A 14,564-nucleotide genomic window follows, 5' to 3' on the forward strand; every position below is an offset into this window, starting at 1 on the left:
AAAGAGGTTAAGTTATTTGTCCAAGAACAATAAGTGTTAGAGCTAGGACTCAAATTCAGAACTGTCTGATTCCAAAGAATATGCCCTTAACCACTGTGCTATATTGCCATTTTCTCTCATGCTAAAATTATTCATATTATTTCAGAACATTGCCAAATCTTTTGGATAGTAGGCAACTATCCAACTATCCATCTATGTTACAGTTTTAGTGTGTAACATTTTGATGTGGAAGAGTTGATTCAAGGCAGATCTTTGATCAAAATGCTGAAGCAGGCTCTTACTATTTTATTTCGTGGTTTGTTTGACAGTTGCTTCTTAATTCAGAGCTGCTTTAAATCTATTCTTGGAAGGATCTTCTTTTAAATTGTGTTTAATAGGTTCTAAGTGATACTCCAGGAAGATGTAAAGCTTCAAAAGAGCTTAACCCAACTGATGGTCAATGCCAGGAAACTTGTCTGGTTTTGAGTTTGGAGTTGCACCATCTCTCCAAGTGGGTACACACACCTCACAGTGGAAGATTTGTGCAAGCGTGCATGACTCCTTGGGTACCTGCAAGTGTGTTTGGCAGTAAATAAACCTTCAAGGAGGGGAATGAAATATTTCTTAAGCCAAATTTACTGTCTTCTCTAAATCTGACTTTCCTTGACTTCCCCTCACCCAAACCTCAATGCCTGAGGTGTCTTTGTTCCTTTCTTTGTTGCCCTTCACATCCAAACGGCACCAAGTCCAGTTGGTTTTTCCTTTATAATGTCATTTCTATCTGCCCATATTTTCTATGCCACTTACTAAATTAAACCCTTATCATCTCATAAATGATCTGCAATGGCCTTCTGACAGATTTCTTTATCTCTACTACCACACTTGCAAATTATTTTCCAATCACAGCCAGATTGATAGTCCTAAAACTCTCTTTTATTATTTCACTTACTTGTTTTAAAAGCCTTCCATGGCTTCCCATTGCCAAGTGGATAAAGTTTAAACACTTTTCCTTGACATTCAAGGCCTTGACATCTGGCCCAGGGTTATCTGGCCAAATTTACCTTCCACAGCCATCACACATAAACCTTCCCTTCCACCAGACAGTTGCCCAAATACGTCTTGCGTATTAGATTGCTTCCACATTTAAATCACTCCTAGTTTACAGAACATGTGCAGGGAACACTTTTTATTTCACCACAACAAAGCTGTGACTTAGCTGAACTTTCTGATTAGTAGAATTATCTATATGGTTTGATACCTTTAAAAAATAGTGAAGCTATGTGTTTTAGAGTCTTGTCATCTCTGAGTTACAAATGTAACTACAACCCAGGAATTTTGAGCATCTGACAGGTGTTCTGTTGTCTGCTTGAATTAGTAACAATTAAATGTACTGGACTTTGGCCTTTCTTAGAGCCAGTGACTCTAGATAAGCACTAGCTTTCTCATTTAACAGAGAAACTGAAAAATCCAAGTTGCTTTATTTTTCTAGGCTTAAGTTAATTGGCATACTTGTGCACCACACTAAAATAATGATGCTTAAACATAAATTATCTTTTCTAAGCACTCAAAGTGAGGTAAGGGGGTGAATGGAAAGAGCACTGGACTTCAAGTCAGAAGATTTGGGGTTCAACTTAATGTTGCGTGACTTTGGGCAAGTTACTTAAACTCTCTGAAGTCCATTCAGTTCCTTCATCTGTAAAATTGGGATAATATACATTTCATAAGTATGCAGTGAGAATTAAATCAGATAACTTGTGAAGGCACATTGGATTTCATTGATCCTCACATTCACTTTTTTTCACATTTAACATTTCTAACATGAAGATGCATGTTACACTCAATGACATCTCGGCATTCTGTCGTAGTTTAGTTGATGGTGTTTTTTTCTTTCTTAGTGCCACATAAAAGACTGGTGTGTGTCTTAAAATCAGTGGTGTCTTAGACTTGACGAAATATAACGATTGTTTCTCTCTCCCTCAGGGCTGCACAACATATGCATCGTCTCCATTCTCATCCTGCCACAAAATGCCCCTCCCCTGAGACTCACACGAATTGTTCATATTTTAGTTTGTTTTCATATATCCGTTAACTATGGAACCTTATGTCAGTCCTCATCACTGTTAAGCTCTAGAAAGCAGAGAATATATCACTTTTTCTTTTTGTAACTCAACTTGCATAATTATATACGATTCTGTATTTAATAAATATTCACTTATTGGTGCTAATTCCACTTCTGAGACAACACTGAAACCTGGGGTCTTAATAGTATTCCAGTGATTTTGGTAAAAGCTAGGTAAAGGGCTGAGAATACCAAGGAAGGCATAACTTGTGTTATTACATAGTTTTCTGTGTGTCGTTGTTTCCTGTTGAAAATACCACTGCTTACCTCCTGGTACCTTCCCTTGTCTATATATAAGCCAAGCAGCCTCAGACAACATTGCAGAAACGCTTGTACAGCCAACAGGCCCTGTTCTGGCAATGGTGAGGTTTGGCCCTCTTTTCAGCTAATCTATGTTTTTCTTTACTGTCAACAGCCATAAAACAGAGAGGAAAACTGTTATTGGCATTGGGAGGATAATGAAGAAAATAAGCGTAAACAGATGCACGATGCATCCCTTTTCCCAGAGTGGACTTTTGTGGCCTTTGTCCACAGGCTCTGAACCAGTTTATCATTCAATCGCTCATTCATTCCCATTTTTTACTTTTCTGTGGTGACCTGGCAGGTTAAAGATTTCATAAATTCTGAGCTCCTAGCACAGTTATACTCTTCAGAGGACCAAAATACTCTGATGGAGGAATCTGCCGAGCAGGCTCAGCGCCGGGATGAGATGCTTCGAATGTACCAAGCCCTTAAAGAAGCCCTCGTGGTCATCGGCGACATCAACACAGCCACGACGTTCACGCCCGCACCGCCGCCGGTGGACGACTCCTGGATCCAGCATTCCCGCAGGTAAGAAGATGGCTCCACGTCACCGGAGGCCTCCCAGCTTGTCCAGTGTCATTTTCTGAATGTGCTTCCCTAAACCAGTATGAACCTAAAGAAAGAGGAAAAAAGATATTTAAGTCCAGGAGCGAGAGAGAAGGTCAGATGATCCCAACCGCTTTCAAAATCAAGCAAAAAATCGTTGGAGACGCCTCATAGACTAACTGTGTGGTTTCCTTTACTCATAGAACTACCTGTTAGATCTGTGGGAAAGAACTACAAGACAGAGCTAGCTGCCAAGTAAACTATGAAAAACCTAACAAACTTTGTATCTTAGGTGTTGGCATATCCCAATGATCTGTACTGTTCTAGGGTGTGATGGCTTAGGAGTGAATATGATTTGAACCTAATACATTTTTAGAGGGTGTCAAATTCAGAACCAGGCAGATCCATCTCCTGACCCTAAACATGGTCCTAACGTAAATCGCTTGAGGAAATTGGATCCCAGAGATTACAGGTGGGGAATTCTGAAGTGTGTCCATATTCCATTGGAGATCAAAGAAGCCCAACTAAGAGAATTGGGGGCTGACTCACATGATAACTTCTTTTTGAAAGGGCTATTTTATCTTGAAGATTATGAGTTTGGAGGAACTAAGGTGATTGGCAGTGGAAAGAATCAGAACATGTGAAATTCCTTAAAAATGTACTGACTTAAATAACTTTGTGTTACACATAATTAAAAAAAAACCTTTACACTTAAAAAAAAAAGCACAATATATCCTTACATTGGAACGTTATACAGCCATTAAAAAGAGTAAGTTCTTTAAGTAGTGAAATGAAAACACAGGCCAGTTAATGTGAAGCTTAAAAAAAAATGTTAAGTTGTAGAATGCTGTGTACAAAAAAAGCAATGTATGTATATATATATATATAGAGAGAGAGAGAGAGAGAGAGAGAGAGAGAGGAAAGGTATTGTAGAATATAGTTAAAAAGGATACCCGGGAAAAGATGTTGGTTGTCTCCACAGAGCAAGCGGGGAGGGGAGGGAAACTTTCTTTTCACTATTTACCCTTCTATACCGTTTAACATCCCTAACGCGTGTCTGAGTTAGTCAGAAAATACTTTTAAAAAAGCAGTCAGTTATAAAATATTTTTTAAGGATGAATTCCTACGGAGAGGAGGATGGGCAAACTGCTGTCGGTCTCTGCCCCCAGGTCCCCGCCTCCAAGCCCCACCACCCAGCGGAGGCCGACGCTGAGCGCGCCCCTCCCGCGGCCCACGTCCGGCCGGGGGCCCGCACCCGCCATCCCCTCCCCGGGACCCCACTCGGCGGCGCCTCCTGTGCCCTTCCGGCCTGGCCCGTTGCCTCCTTTCCCCAACAGCAGCGACTCGTTCGGGGCACCTCCACAGGTTCCGTCTCGGCCCACCAGGGCCCCTCCGAGCGTCCCAAGGTGAGTGTTCTGCGCGAGGCCGAAATCAGGGCCACGCTCGTCGGTTCTCTTCTCATAGCCTGACAGACAAAATTGATTTGGAAAAGAAAATGGTAAAGATACTGTCATACACGTTTTCAGCTTTCCCTCCGGGAGGGGGATCATGGGAAGATTGCTGAGCCCGTGACACCATTTAGAAACCAGTATATGGCCTAAACCTCTCCTTTCTCAACTGGCACAAACTAAATGGGACCAAAGAAACCTGGGTCCAGATGAGTGACGTTTTGGCAGCTGTTTGTAGAATTTGACGGAGACCTTTGAAATGAAAGAGCCGTGGCTGGGTCGCTGCAAGCTGTGTGCTCCCTAGGTCACTGGGGCATCACCAGCTAAGGCCTGGCCTTCTCTATTACCAGAGGAGTTCTAGAACACCACTGACTTCAAGGAATATTATCTATCTGCCCTCTGAACTTTGACCCCTAAACCCAATATTATTAACTTTAATGTAGGCTGAGTAAAATTCTGGCTGGTTAATCTGTGATTGTTTTTTAAAAAGCTATGCATAGAAATTTTAACACAGGCATATAATTGCTGTGCGCAGTCACTGATAATATATATAAGATAGAACACTGTACATTTGAATAATACATTTGGCATTTGTAAGCAGATTGTCAGGCTTAACTGTGAAACAAAATAGCTAATAAATAAGTAGAACTTGAAATATGTATATATATAGTTGAAGCTATATTCTAACCTTCATACATTTATGGTCAATATACTAATTAGAGATTTTGAAAATAGAGGGAATTAGGGTTTTTTCCCTCAACATCAGAAATTTAAAAATGAAAGAAAATAGCCCATACAGAAAGTTAGTTTTTTAGAAGTTCAATTCAGAGGATTAAAATATTTGTATACTCCATGAAGGAAAACCTTACTATGCAGGTACCATAAAAAGAGAAGTGAGTTCTGCCCACCCATGAAGCCTGAGTCACCTCACCCTCTGACTTCAGTACTTACATTTATTTTGATCTTCAGGCTGTTGGGTGTAATGAAGAGAAGAAGGGGCATCTTAACCCACTAAACAAAGGGAAGTGTAGAAGGAATAGAAGGAGATGTGGAATCAGAAGACCTGGTTTGCCACAGGCCTTGGGCCACTCATTTAACTGAGCCAGGAGTTCCTCATCTATGAAATAAAGACATAACAAGGATGTGGCCCAAATCATATGAGATGAGGTATTTGAAAGAGTCTCACAAACTGTAAAGCGCTGTGGTTGTTACTGCCATCATGATTTTGGTCCCCATCAAAGAGGATATATGTACTCTCAAACCTATGTATTTTTTTTTTCTAACCTCAATAGGTTTGGCTTATAATTTATTTGGAACTGAGCTGAATTTCTCGTAATAACAGTAACAACAGCTAGTATTTATTGAGCCCTCCACGTATGCTAGGCACTGTCCTAAGAGCTTTGCAGGTACATTTTTGTTTAATGCTCACAACAACCCCATGAGATAGGTTATTATCCGTTTTACAGACGAGGCACAGAGGTTAAGCAACTTGCCCAAGGCTGCTCAACCAGGCCCGAATCGAGCTGGGCTTTAATCCCAAGCAGTCTCCTAACCATGTCGGGGTTTCTCCACCTCAGCACTACTGACATTTTGTTGTGGACCTTGTGCTGTGCGTTTTAGGATGTTCAGCAGCATCCTGGCATCTACCTAGTGGATGTCGGCTGCACTCCCCCAGTTGTGACCACTAAGAATGTCTCTAGACATTGACACTGGGGGTGGGGGGAGGGGCTTGGGGACGCGGGGAGAGGTTAGGGTTAGGGTTGAAAAGGCTTGAGAACCCTCCCCTGGAGAACCACTGCACTGCAGTATTCAAAAGACTGTCCCTTCCATGTAAACAAGCATAAAGGTCAGCATTGAGCCTCACTACACACAAGATTAAATTATTGTTTTAGGAAACTTAAAACTGACTGGGAAAGGGTCTGCAGTTGTGCCAAGAAGGTGTGGAGGCCATTGGCGGGGGCTGGGGGGGGCGGTGGCGGGGGTGTTGAGCGTGGGAAGATGGGAGTCCCATACAGGGGCCTTAAAGTCGGCTATTTTGTCTGTTTAGCTATAAGAAGGAACTAGAGCAACCTGGTGGTGCCTGCCTTCAAGAATGAAAGTGCATGTCTTTGCCTGCTCGCTTGGCTGCTTTACCTCTCGGTTTCAGATAAGCTGGCTTGCCAATACCCTTCAGAGATAACTGTTGAATGCTAAATTGATTTGTTAAGCCAGGTGGAGTCGCCCTTGGTATTTCCCAGCTCACACACACACAAGGTAGCCAGCAGGAATCGGGCTCTGGAGCCTCTGCTGGAGAAGGGAAACTGCCAGGTTTCAGGCACCTGCTTTGGGGAATTTATAGGACAACAGCGTGTTATTCAAAATTTCTGGATTATTCTCAGGTTAGAGCCAGAGTTAACTTGATCTGGCCTTGCAACGATTCTCAAAAGTAAAACAGAAATTAGGGTTCAGAGTAAAAGAGGAAAATTGGTGGGTTTTGCTGAGCCTTCCAGTTTCAGCGCCGGTTCAGCGCACTGGGAGGGAAATCCTTGGGGGGACGACGGGGGGGGGGGGGGTCACCCGAGAGAGAGCAAGAAGGACTTTGTTAGGATCCTTATGCCTATTAAAGTTTAGCTTTAGATGGAGAATTCTGACCACGTAAAGTCTGTTTTTAATAAAAGCCAGGGCAGGAATCCTACCAAATGCAAGCCAGAAATGGGGTTTAAGATTTCAAAAAAAGAAAGAGAGAAAAGGAAAGGGAGACAAAGATAGAAAGAAAGAAAGAAAAAGTTGAGGGAAGCTCTTGTTGAAACTTCACCTTGTTCCATTTATTTATATACTCTCTTTTCCCTCCATGACTTGCCTCCATTTTCTCTATTAAAAACTAAAATAACTCGAAATGCCATTATCCATCATGTCCAGAAAAACAACCCTTAGGTTTCCGAGAAGGAAGTTTAATTTTTTCTCCAGTTTTTTGCTTTCTTAAAGGCCCTTTCTCCCCTTTTATCTGAAACCAGAAACTCATAACGTGACAAGACAGTGCAAGCAGTGTCCTGCCGGCTCCCTGTTGGGCTTTAATATTACAAAGGCAAAAACTGAACTTTTAGAGGCAAAAGATTCTGCCACTCAGCGTGTGCCTGCGCATAGTTTTCTTCTGGATAACTTGTGATTTCATTAGCAAGTTGTGATCTTCACTTTTAAGAGCATAGATTTATTGTAACCCTATTCAGATGTAATGAAAGCACCTGCAATTGTACAGAAACCATGAGTGTTCTGCTTTTTTTAAAAAAATGATTATTATTGTATCTTTCCATTCCAATGTAAAGGAAGAGGAAGGAGAGAGGCTGGTCGAGTGGTTTTTGGCCCAGTTTTTCTCAGCTGCTCAAGCTGTTCTGGTTTATGTGCATGGAGACTTTCAGTGAGGGCTAGAAATATTGCACACTGCATGCCTGTTTTAATTAACTCCTCCTGAACTAGGGGAGCACCTCTATCCCAAAGAGCCTCACCAGCATGGATGCTTCTGCCATTAGAAAGTTAACTGTACACAAATCTGATCTGTGGAACATTTTCTGTTGCCAGAATGTTTGGTGTGTCCCCTCCCCTCTCACCTCTATCAACTTCTCCGAAGCGGCTGAAACCCAGTTGGAAAATCCCAGCCAGTCGTGTCCTTGTTGAGCAACATGATGTTAAACAGACATCAGTACCTCTTTAGGGACCCTATTCTCTTACTTGAAGATTCTAATCTTCACCAAACACTAACTTTAGGGCTGATGTAGCTATTTTCGGTTACAGCTTCTTAAAATTAGCTAATTGGGAATCACAGCCTTTGACATTAACAGAACAAATTAACTGAATCAGAGTGTGTTTTTCCTGGCAACAGCCCGACTCTGGCATTATTTCACTCATTTGTCTTCTCCCCTTTCCTTGGACTAGGCTATTTTGCAACGGTCAAAAGGGGATAAGGGTGGGAGGAAGGGTCTCTATCCAAGGAAAAGCAAACTTCATTTACCTCATCATCCAGTCTCCTATTTAAAAACAATTTTTTTTCTGAAAAATTGAAGTCCTTTCTTTTAACCAGCCCTGTCACCAAGTCTGATGGTGTCTTTTAAAAATGACAAAAGTGAATCAGAGGAAAGGACTTAGCTTTTACTCCAGCTCATTCACATGACAGAAACACAGCATGGAAACCAAGAAATGCTCCACAGAAAGAGTCTCTGGTGAGGCCCATGGTGAAACTGGGGTCCCTGCACTGCAGAGACAGCCCTGGAATAGCATCAAGGTTATCCCAGGGCCTCCCACTTATGCTCCTTCCATGACTTATAAAGTTTCCCTGACTTGACATGCACACTTTGAGAGTCTCATCACAGCCCCACATTCTCAGTAATTTACTACTCAGCCAACCATGGCAAAAGGTACATCAGTTTCTCTACATGAAGAGACAATCCATGCACTCATGTTCTTTTCTTTACAAAGGTAAAAGCCATTTGGTTCTCTTTACAATTTAGCTTAATCTGGTTTTAAATGTTTGACCCTGATGCTCTTCTGAACCATATCTCTTTTACGTATTTTATATGTGGATTTAATTGGCAGCTAACACAGAATCCCTTTCACCTAGGGATAAGGTCTCCCTGTTTTGTTTTGTTTTGTTTCGTTTTGTTTCGTTTTGTTTTGTTTTCAGCCAGTCCCCCGAATTTTGAGTAAGAGCAAACCCATGATTCTTATGAGTGTGTCTTTGCATCCCTAATATCAAGGTTTGGTGCCATGAAGGATGAAGCTGCCGAGCCTTGAAGTTGTGGGCTCAGGGTTCACGGACAGTTAAGCGACTTGTGGGACTAGCCTGTCTGACTCCCCAGCAGTCGTGTACTGGAAACACCCTGACTTACTTCCTCCTCAACAGCCCTCTAAAAGTACGACTTCTTTTAGCAGCTGAGTGTCTTTGGACAAGTGATGAATTCATCTTGTGATTTCTGATTTCAGCCATGAGCTTTCTATTTTCCTCGACATCCTTCTCCTTTAAAGAACAAACAAATAAAAATATGATTAGGTGTTCTGATTTTTCAGGGAACAGTTTTTATATTTAGCAACTGGATTTGAAAGTCAAGCAAGGATTTTTACAAAGTATAATTGCTGAGAATAGAAACAACTTTGAGGCATTCTTTCTGATTCTTAATATTTAAGGCATCTCATGAGGCTACTATGTAACAAAATTAGTTACAGAAATCCCAAATGTAATTAATAATTTGTTGCAGGTTTAACATGAGTTGTCACGATGCTTAACATATTGTAATGAAAATGGGAATTTGGCCACAAGCTGCTCACTGAAGAAAAACGTGCAATTTAATCTGAGCCCCACAATTAGATATTTCATCAAAATCATTCAAATGCCACAGTGATTCTGGTTGTAACATAATAATTCACTGAAGTGAATCAATGGTTAATGTCAAAGGTTTTCATTCTTCAGGTCTTGGTTTCATTCTGGTTCTAGTGGAAGTAAAATTAGCCTGGTGGTTTCCTTCTTGGGTATAGCAAACTTGAGTCTACTTTACACAAACATCTCCATCCCGCCACAGTCCACAATGACTGGCAGTCTGTTTAGGCAAGGCCCAGGAATTTGGGAGCTTTGCAGATGTGTCAAGGTAGATTTCAGATTGCCTTTCAGTTTTCAATGTGCCCCTTATCTTACTTTTCCAAACATCTGATGGTGTGGGAGGGTACAAGAACACAGAAAGTAAGAAAGGATCTACATGAGGCAAAGTACAAACAGCAGAAATGCAGACAGGCAGCAGGGCAGTAAATATAACAATATACCATATACCATACCAGCCCCGTGCTAACTGGCATTGAGTTAAGGGAACAACTGCTTCCATGTCCCACGACCAATAATAGCAAATAGCTCTGTCATTGTTCTCGTTTGGCGCTCTAAATTGCTAAACTTCAGCAGTGTAGGGAAAGCCTTTCTGAGTTTCAGGGTACCTAATCCTGCCCCTGGTTTCACCTGATTGAGGAAGACAGCCAAGACGGGAGTCTGGCACAAGAGCCACTGACCAGTGAAAAACGCACAGCCAATAATTATTATTCTTCCTGTAGCCGGTCAGCAGCAAACTGTCACCAGTTGGAATCTGCTGAATGTTCCTATATACGAGTTGATGTCAGCTCAGAGAAAAGAATTCTGCCCAGTGTAAGCAGACCCACAGTCTTGTAGACGCACACAAGCTAGTACTTCTGTTTCATCACTGCCCTCTTTTGTCTCCCTCACTGTAAGAAAAGAATGAGTTTACAGGGAAAATCTTCATTTTCAGGCAGTTGTGGTCAGATGGCATGTTTTTCAATGACTTGAGAGATTCGTGGCACAACATGATCCGTGGCTCTTTCACCTCTAAATTTTATATAAGCAGCAAACTCCGAGAATGAGCTGCTGGACACCTCTTCCTCCCTGTGACTTATCAGCTACGAGGAAAAATTAGAAGTGAAATTTAGCTTACTAGAGCTGCTTTAGCCGATAAATAGCCAGGAAATTAAACATGAAAATGTAAATGCTGCATCTTTCACTCAGAATGTGCTTTACATGCCTCCCTCCAGCAGAATGAGAAAGGAGTTGAGGATTTAACTGAGGGTTTGATGGCTTTTGTCTGCTTGTCATAACTTTATTGCTGCTTAAACATAGAATTTTTAAATGCCCAATGTTAAAACCTTTAGCTTACTCTAGCCAACGTATTGTAACCGTCGTCTAGGGGAACCTCTGAATCTAAACACATATTTACACCCTTTAGTTGCCAAATGAAATCCACCTGGCTTACCAAATGCTGTTTCCAAAAGAATATTACACTTTTGGTCTGGCCAGTATTTTTAAATGCAGGGGCTGGGGGGCGGGGTGTTGGAAATGCATTGGGTTTGCAAGAATCTGCATGTGTACTGATGCCGCATTACCGGTATTTAGGTGAAGTTTAGATCGTATGGCAACTCTGACCAGAAATACAATTCCTACGGAGGCCAAAGTCCAAAGCCACGAGGAACTGAGGCAGTCTCAGCATGACACAGTACTTTCTTTTCTTTCTGGCTACTTTTCAGGCATCAGAGCCACATGATAGGCAAACCTGCAAATAACAAGTGCTCTAATTTCTGAAATTATTTTTTAACCATTCCCATAAACACCAGGAAATGTCCACTCCTGTTTTCCAGTCAAAATGATCTGCTCACGTGAATTGTAGAAAGAACACATTCCGTCCAAGGATCAGGAAAAAAAATCCTTAATCAAAATGGCAAACAGCAAAATTCTCAATCATTCATGGTCAATGACAAGGCCAGGCCTTCTTGATTTTAATTGCTCAGACACGTGGAGAATTCCAGATCTTTATGAAGTCAACATTTTCCCCCATTGGGATTAGTTTAAACACTGAAAAACAGGATAATACTGTTCTTGCTGCTATTATGGGAACCCAGTAAATATGCAAGTTAATACAAAATTTAGAAATATGCTTCATCCCTTTCCTATTTTTTTTTTGTTTGTTTTGTTTTGTTTTTGTAGAAAGGCTAATGAACCAACTGAGACAGAGAATAAGCTAAAGACTAGATAACCACCAGCTAGATATACCACCACAAGTGAATCCCCAAGCTTCTATGGCAATGTTGAAAACCAAGAGAAAGGAGACCTCAGGTGGCTTTGAATATGATTTGGAAAATAATCTTATTTTACAATCAAATATACCAGTTGCCTCCACCATGTAAATACTACCTGTATTAGGTTTCAGATTTTCATGATCAGCCTTATCTAAATTTCATTATATTTTGCATTCATCTAGAATGAGACCTTTTATGAGAGTAGGAGATAGGAAAGCCTTTTTAAAGGTATTTTGCAGCCCAAGAACCTAAAATGGAATTATTCCACTTGGGAATGGATAATTATGTAAGATATATTCTGTACCACGTGTATTTTTTTAACTTTATATTAGGATTACTCTCAAAGCCAGTTTTAAAAGTGAATGAAGTTTTTCCCTCAAATAAATCTCCTCCTAGTCTCGTGTTCAAGGGTCTCCGCCAGAAAGTCTGCACACTGCTTTGCCTTTAGACCACCATTCATGGAGGAAAGCTATAAAAACTGAGGAAAACGTCTACTTATTTTTAAAACAACTAGAATTTCTTCTTGCTTCTTAGTAGTATTGGAAAATATTTTAATAACTAAAATAATAAAACTTCATGTGAGGCCAATTCTACATTAATTATTGCCTCTTGGGGTGGAAAATTAAGGAAACATGAGTAAATGTGTTAACTAGAGAAACCACTGCAGTAATTTCCCTGCACGTATCTGGGTCTAAGGTCACAATAAAATCCATACTGTACATAGCCCTTGAAAGAAAGCAAACTCACAGTTTTAGCTCTAACAATAGTAGTATCAGAACACTCAGGACTGAAATTAATGGACCATAAAAATCCCTGTGATTCATCAGTAGAATTTGATTAACCTACTTAAATGCTCTACAGTTCAGTTTGGGGATCTGTAATGAGGGTTGTTGATATGATTGCTTGATTTGTTTTAATATTTCAAACACTCTACCCCATTACCATCTTAATACTCGAAAACTAATGAGTATTTGAAAGCTCATTTTAAAGCACCGTATCTTTGAATAAACATGTTGAAATCGTGTTTCTTGCTTTTGCTTAAAACTTTGGTGTGTGATTGATGCCACCTTGTAGATTTCCCTCTTTTTTTTTTTTTTTTTTTTACTATACTCGCCTCCTACAACCCGGGACCTTTTCTATTGGATACATAGTGTTTATCCAGTCTTCTAGGTGTCGGAACAACACATGGGGCACTCATACCAATGACCATTGTTACTGTGTTGTTCCCTTCCCTATAGAGCAAGAAGTCTCAGCAAAATATTCTTGACGGTCACAAGGGATCTTTGCAATTTACAAATACTTTCACAGTCTCCAGAGACTCTTCAGGTTTCTGTCAAAATGATGTCATTTTTATCATTAGAGTTAACGTTTCTGTTTTTGTCTATAGATTTCATACCACTTATTAAAGTGCATTTTGAGGTACAAAAAATATGAAGCTAGAATAAGGAAGGTAGCACTGAACGTTGTCTCCAGTCCAGAAAGCAATGTTAAATCGGAAAGGCAAGGTTTTAGGACGTTTCTCTTTACTGCATTCTCACTGCACTCCTGCATTGTACCCCAGTCCTTCTGATTCCCCTTGTCTGTCAGTTGGGCCCTACACCCAGTTATACAGGACAGTCTTCCTTTGGTTGCTTCTGTCTGACACCTGCCTTCTAGCTGTGTTTGGCAGGCCAGCAGGATGAGGTAATAATCAGAAGAAAATGTTCTGGTTCTTTGGCCTCATCCATGTACAACATTATTCAAAACAGTTTTCTGTGAGTGAGAATAGAGTTGCTTTGAGGTCCCTTGGTCTAACATTCTGTGGGGATGTGGGGGAACAAAACTGTAAACTTTTTTGATCCCTTCTAGAGTAGTGGAAATATAAATTATACCTGCCTTTGTCCATCCTCTCAGTGATGTTTACAGACAGATATATGTAGAAATGAGAGCCTTTCATTTGTAAACATTCTGGCTTTACTCTCTCCAAGTCCAGCCATCTTCTTAAGCACAGCTCCCATGGTCGTTACAGTAGTGTTTTCCTAAAAGCATATTTTGTGAACTATTTCTCCAAGATGATGGCAGTTTTTGTAAGACAGATGCCTAAAAGACATATGGTTTTCATAGATTTTTCCGTCTAGACTAGCTTTATTTAGTGACTTTTGGTCTGAATTGGTCTAGTTAAATTTTCTGTAGGAGCTTATATAAAATTTTTAAATGTGGGCATACCACTAAGGTGTAAAACAAAAAGTTTGACTTCTTGTTGGCGAGCGATTAAAAGGGATTGGTTGAAACTTTCCTTCAGGTTAAGTAATTCTGATCGTACTGTACACCCACTCATCCATTCCTCTCCCACAACACTGTCCAAAATGGAAAGGCTTACCCTAAAAATCCGGTAACTGTTAAATTCATATACTTCTCACTGTTTTCCTGAGTAAATTCTTTGTATTCCAGTTGATGTATGTGAGTGTGTTAGAAAGCTCTAATTCTTTCTGCAGACTCCTTACATGGCCCAGGGGACATATGATTCCTTGCCCTTTTAGCACCAGTTTTTACAAACACAGCATTTCCCTCATTTTAAAAAAACACCCAACAAGCCA

At 40.7% G+C, this 14,564-nt stretch overlaps 1 protein-coding gene, 1 long non-coding RNA gene and 1 other non-coding gene across 6 annotated transcripts in view; 2 read left to right on the forward strand and 1 right to left on the reverse strand.

The window, feature by feature from the left end:
* Positions 1-14,564, forward strand: part of DNM3 (dynamin 3) — a 579,267-nt gene that overhangs the window by 549,864 nt on the left and 14,839 nt on the right. For 3 of the 4 annotated variants that reach the window (XM_007165323.2, XM_007165324.2, XM_007165325.2), the window contains 2 exons: positions 2,703-2,929; positions 4,117-4,353. In XM_007165323.2, the coding sequence (XP_007165385.1) occupies positions 2,703-2,929; positions 4,117-4,353 (464 nt within the window). Of the gene's footprint in view, positions 1-2,702; positions 2,930-4,116; positions 4,354-9,122; positions 9,273-14,564 lie in introns of those variants that run through there. The other variant, XM_007165327.3, reaches the window with a different exon arrangement.
* On the reverse strand, positions 2,881-9,367 carry LOC130708106 (uncharacterized). Its single transcript, XR_009008154.1, has 3 exons — positions 9,255-9,367; positions 4,305-4,412; positions 2,881-3,014 (listed from the first exon to the last, which is right to left on the reverse strand). It is a non-coding gene; the product is annotated as an uncharacterized LOC130708106 (long non-coding RNA).
* Positions 3,057-3,191, forward strand: LOC114237541 (small nucleolar RNA SNORA18). Its single transcript, XR_003623076.1, has one exon. It is a non-coding gene; the product is annotated as a small nucleolar RNA SNORA18 (small nucleolar RNA).

This window comes from Balaenoptera acutorostrata, chromosome 1 (genome assembly GCF_949987535.1).
Source record: "Balaenoptera acutorostrata chromosome 1, mBalAcu1.1, whole genome shotgun sequence".
In the NCBI taxonomy this organism is placed as follows: domain Eukaryota; kingdom Metazoa; phylum Chordata; class Mammalia; order Artiodactyla; family Balaenopteridae; genus Balaenoptera; species Balaenoptera acutorostrata.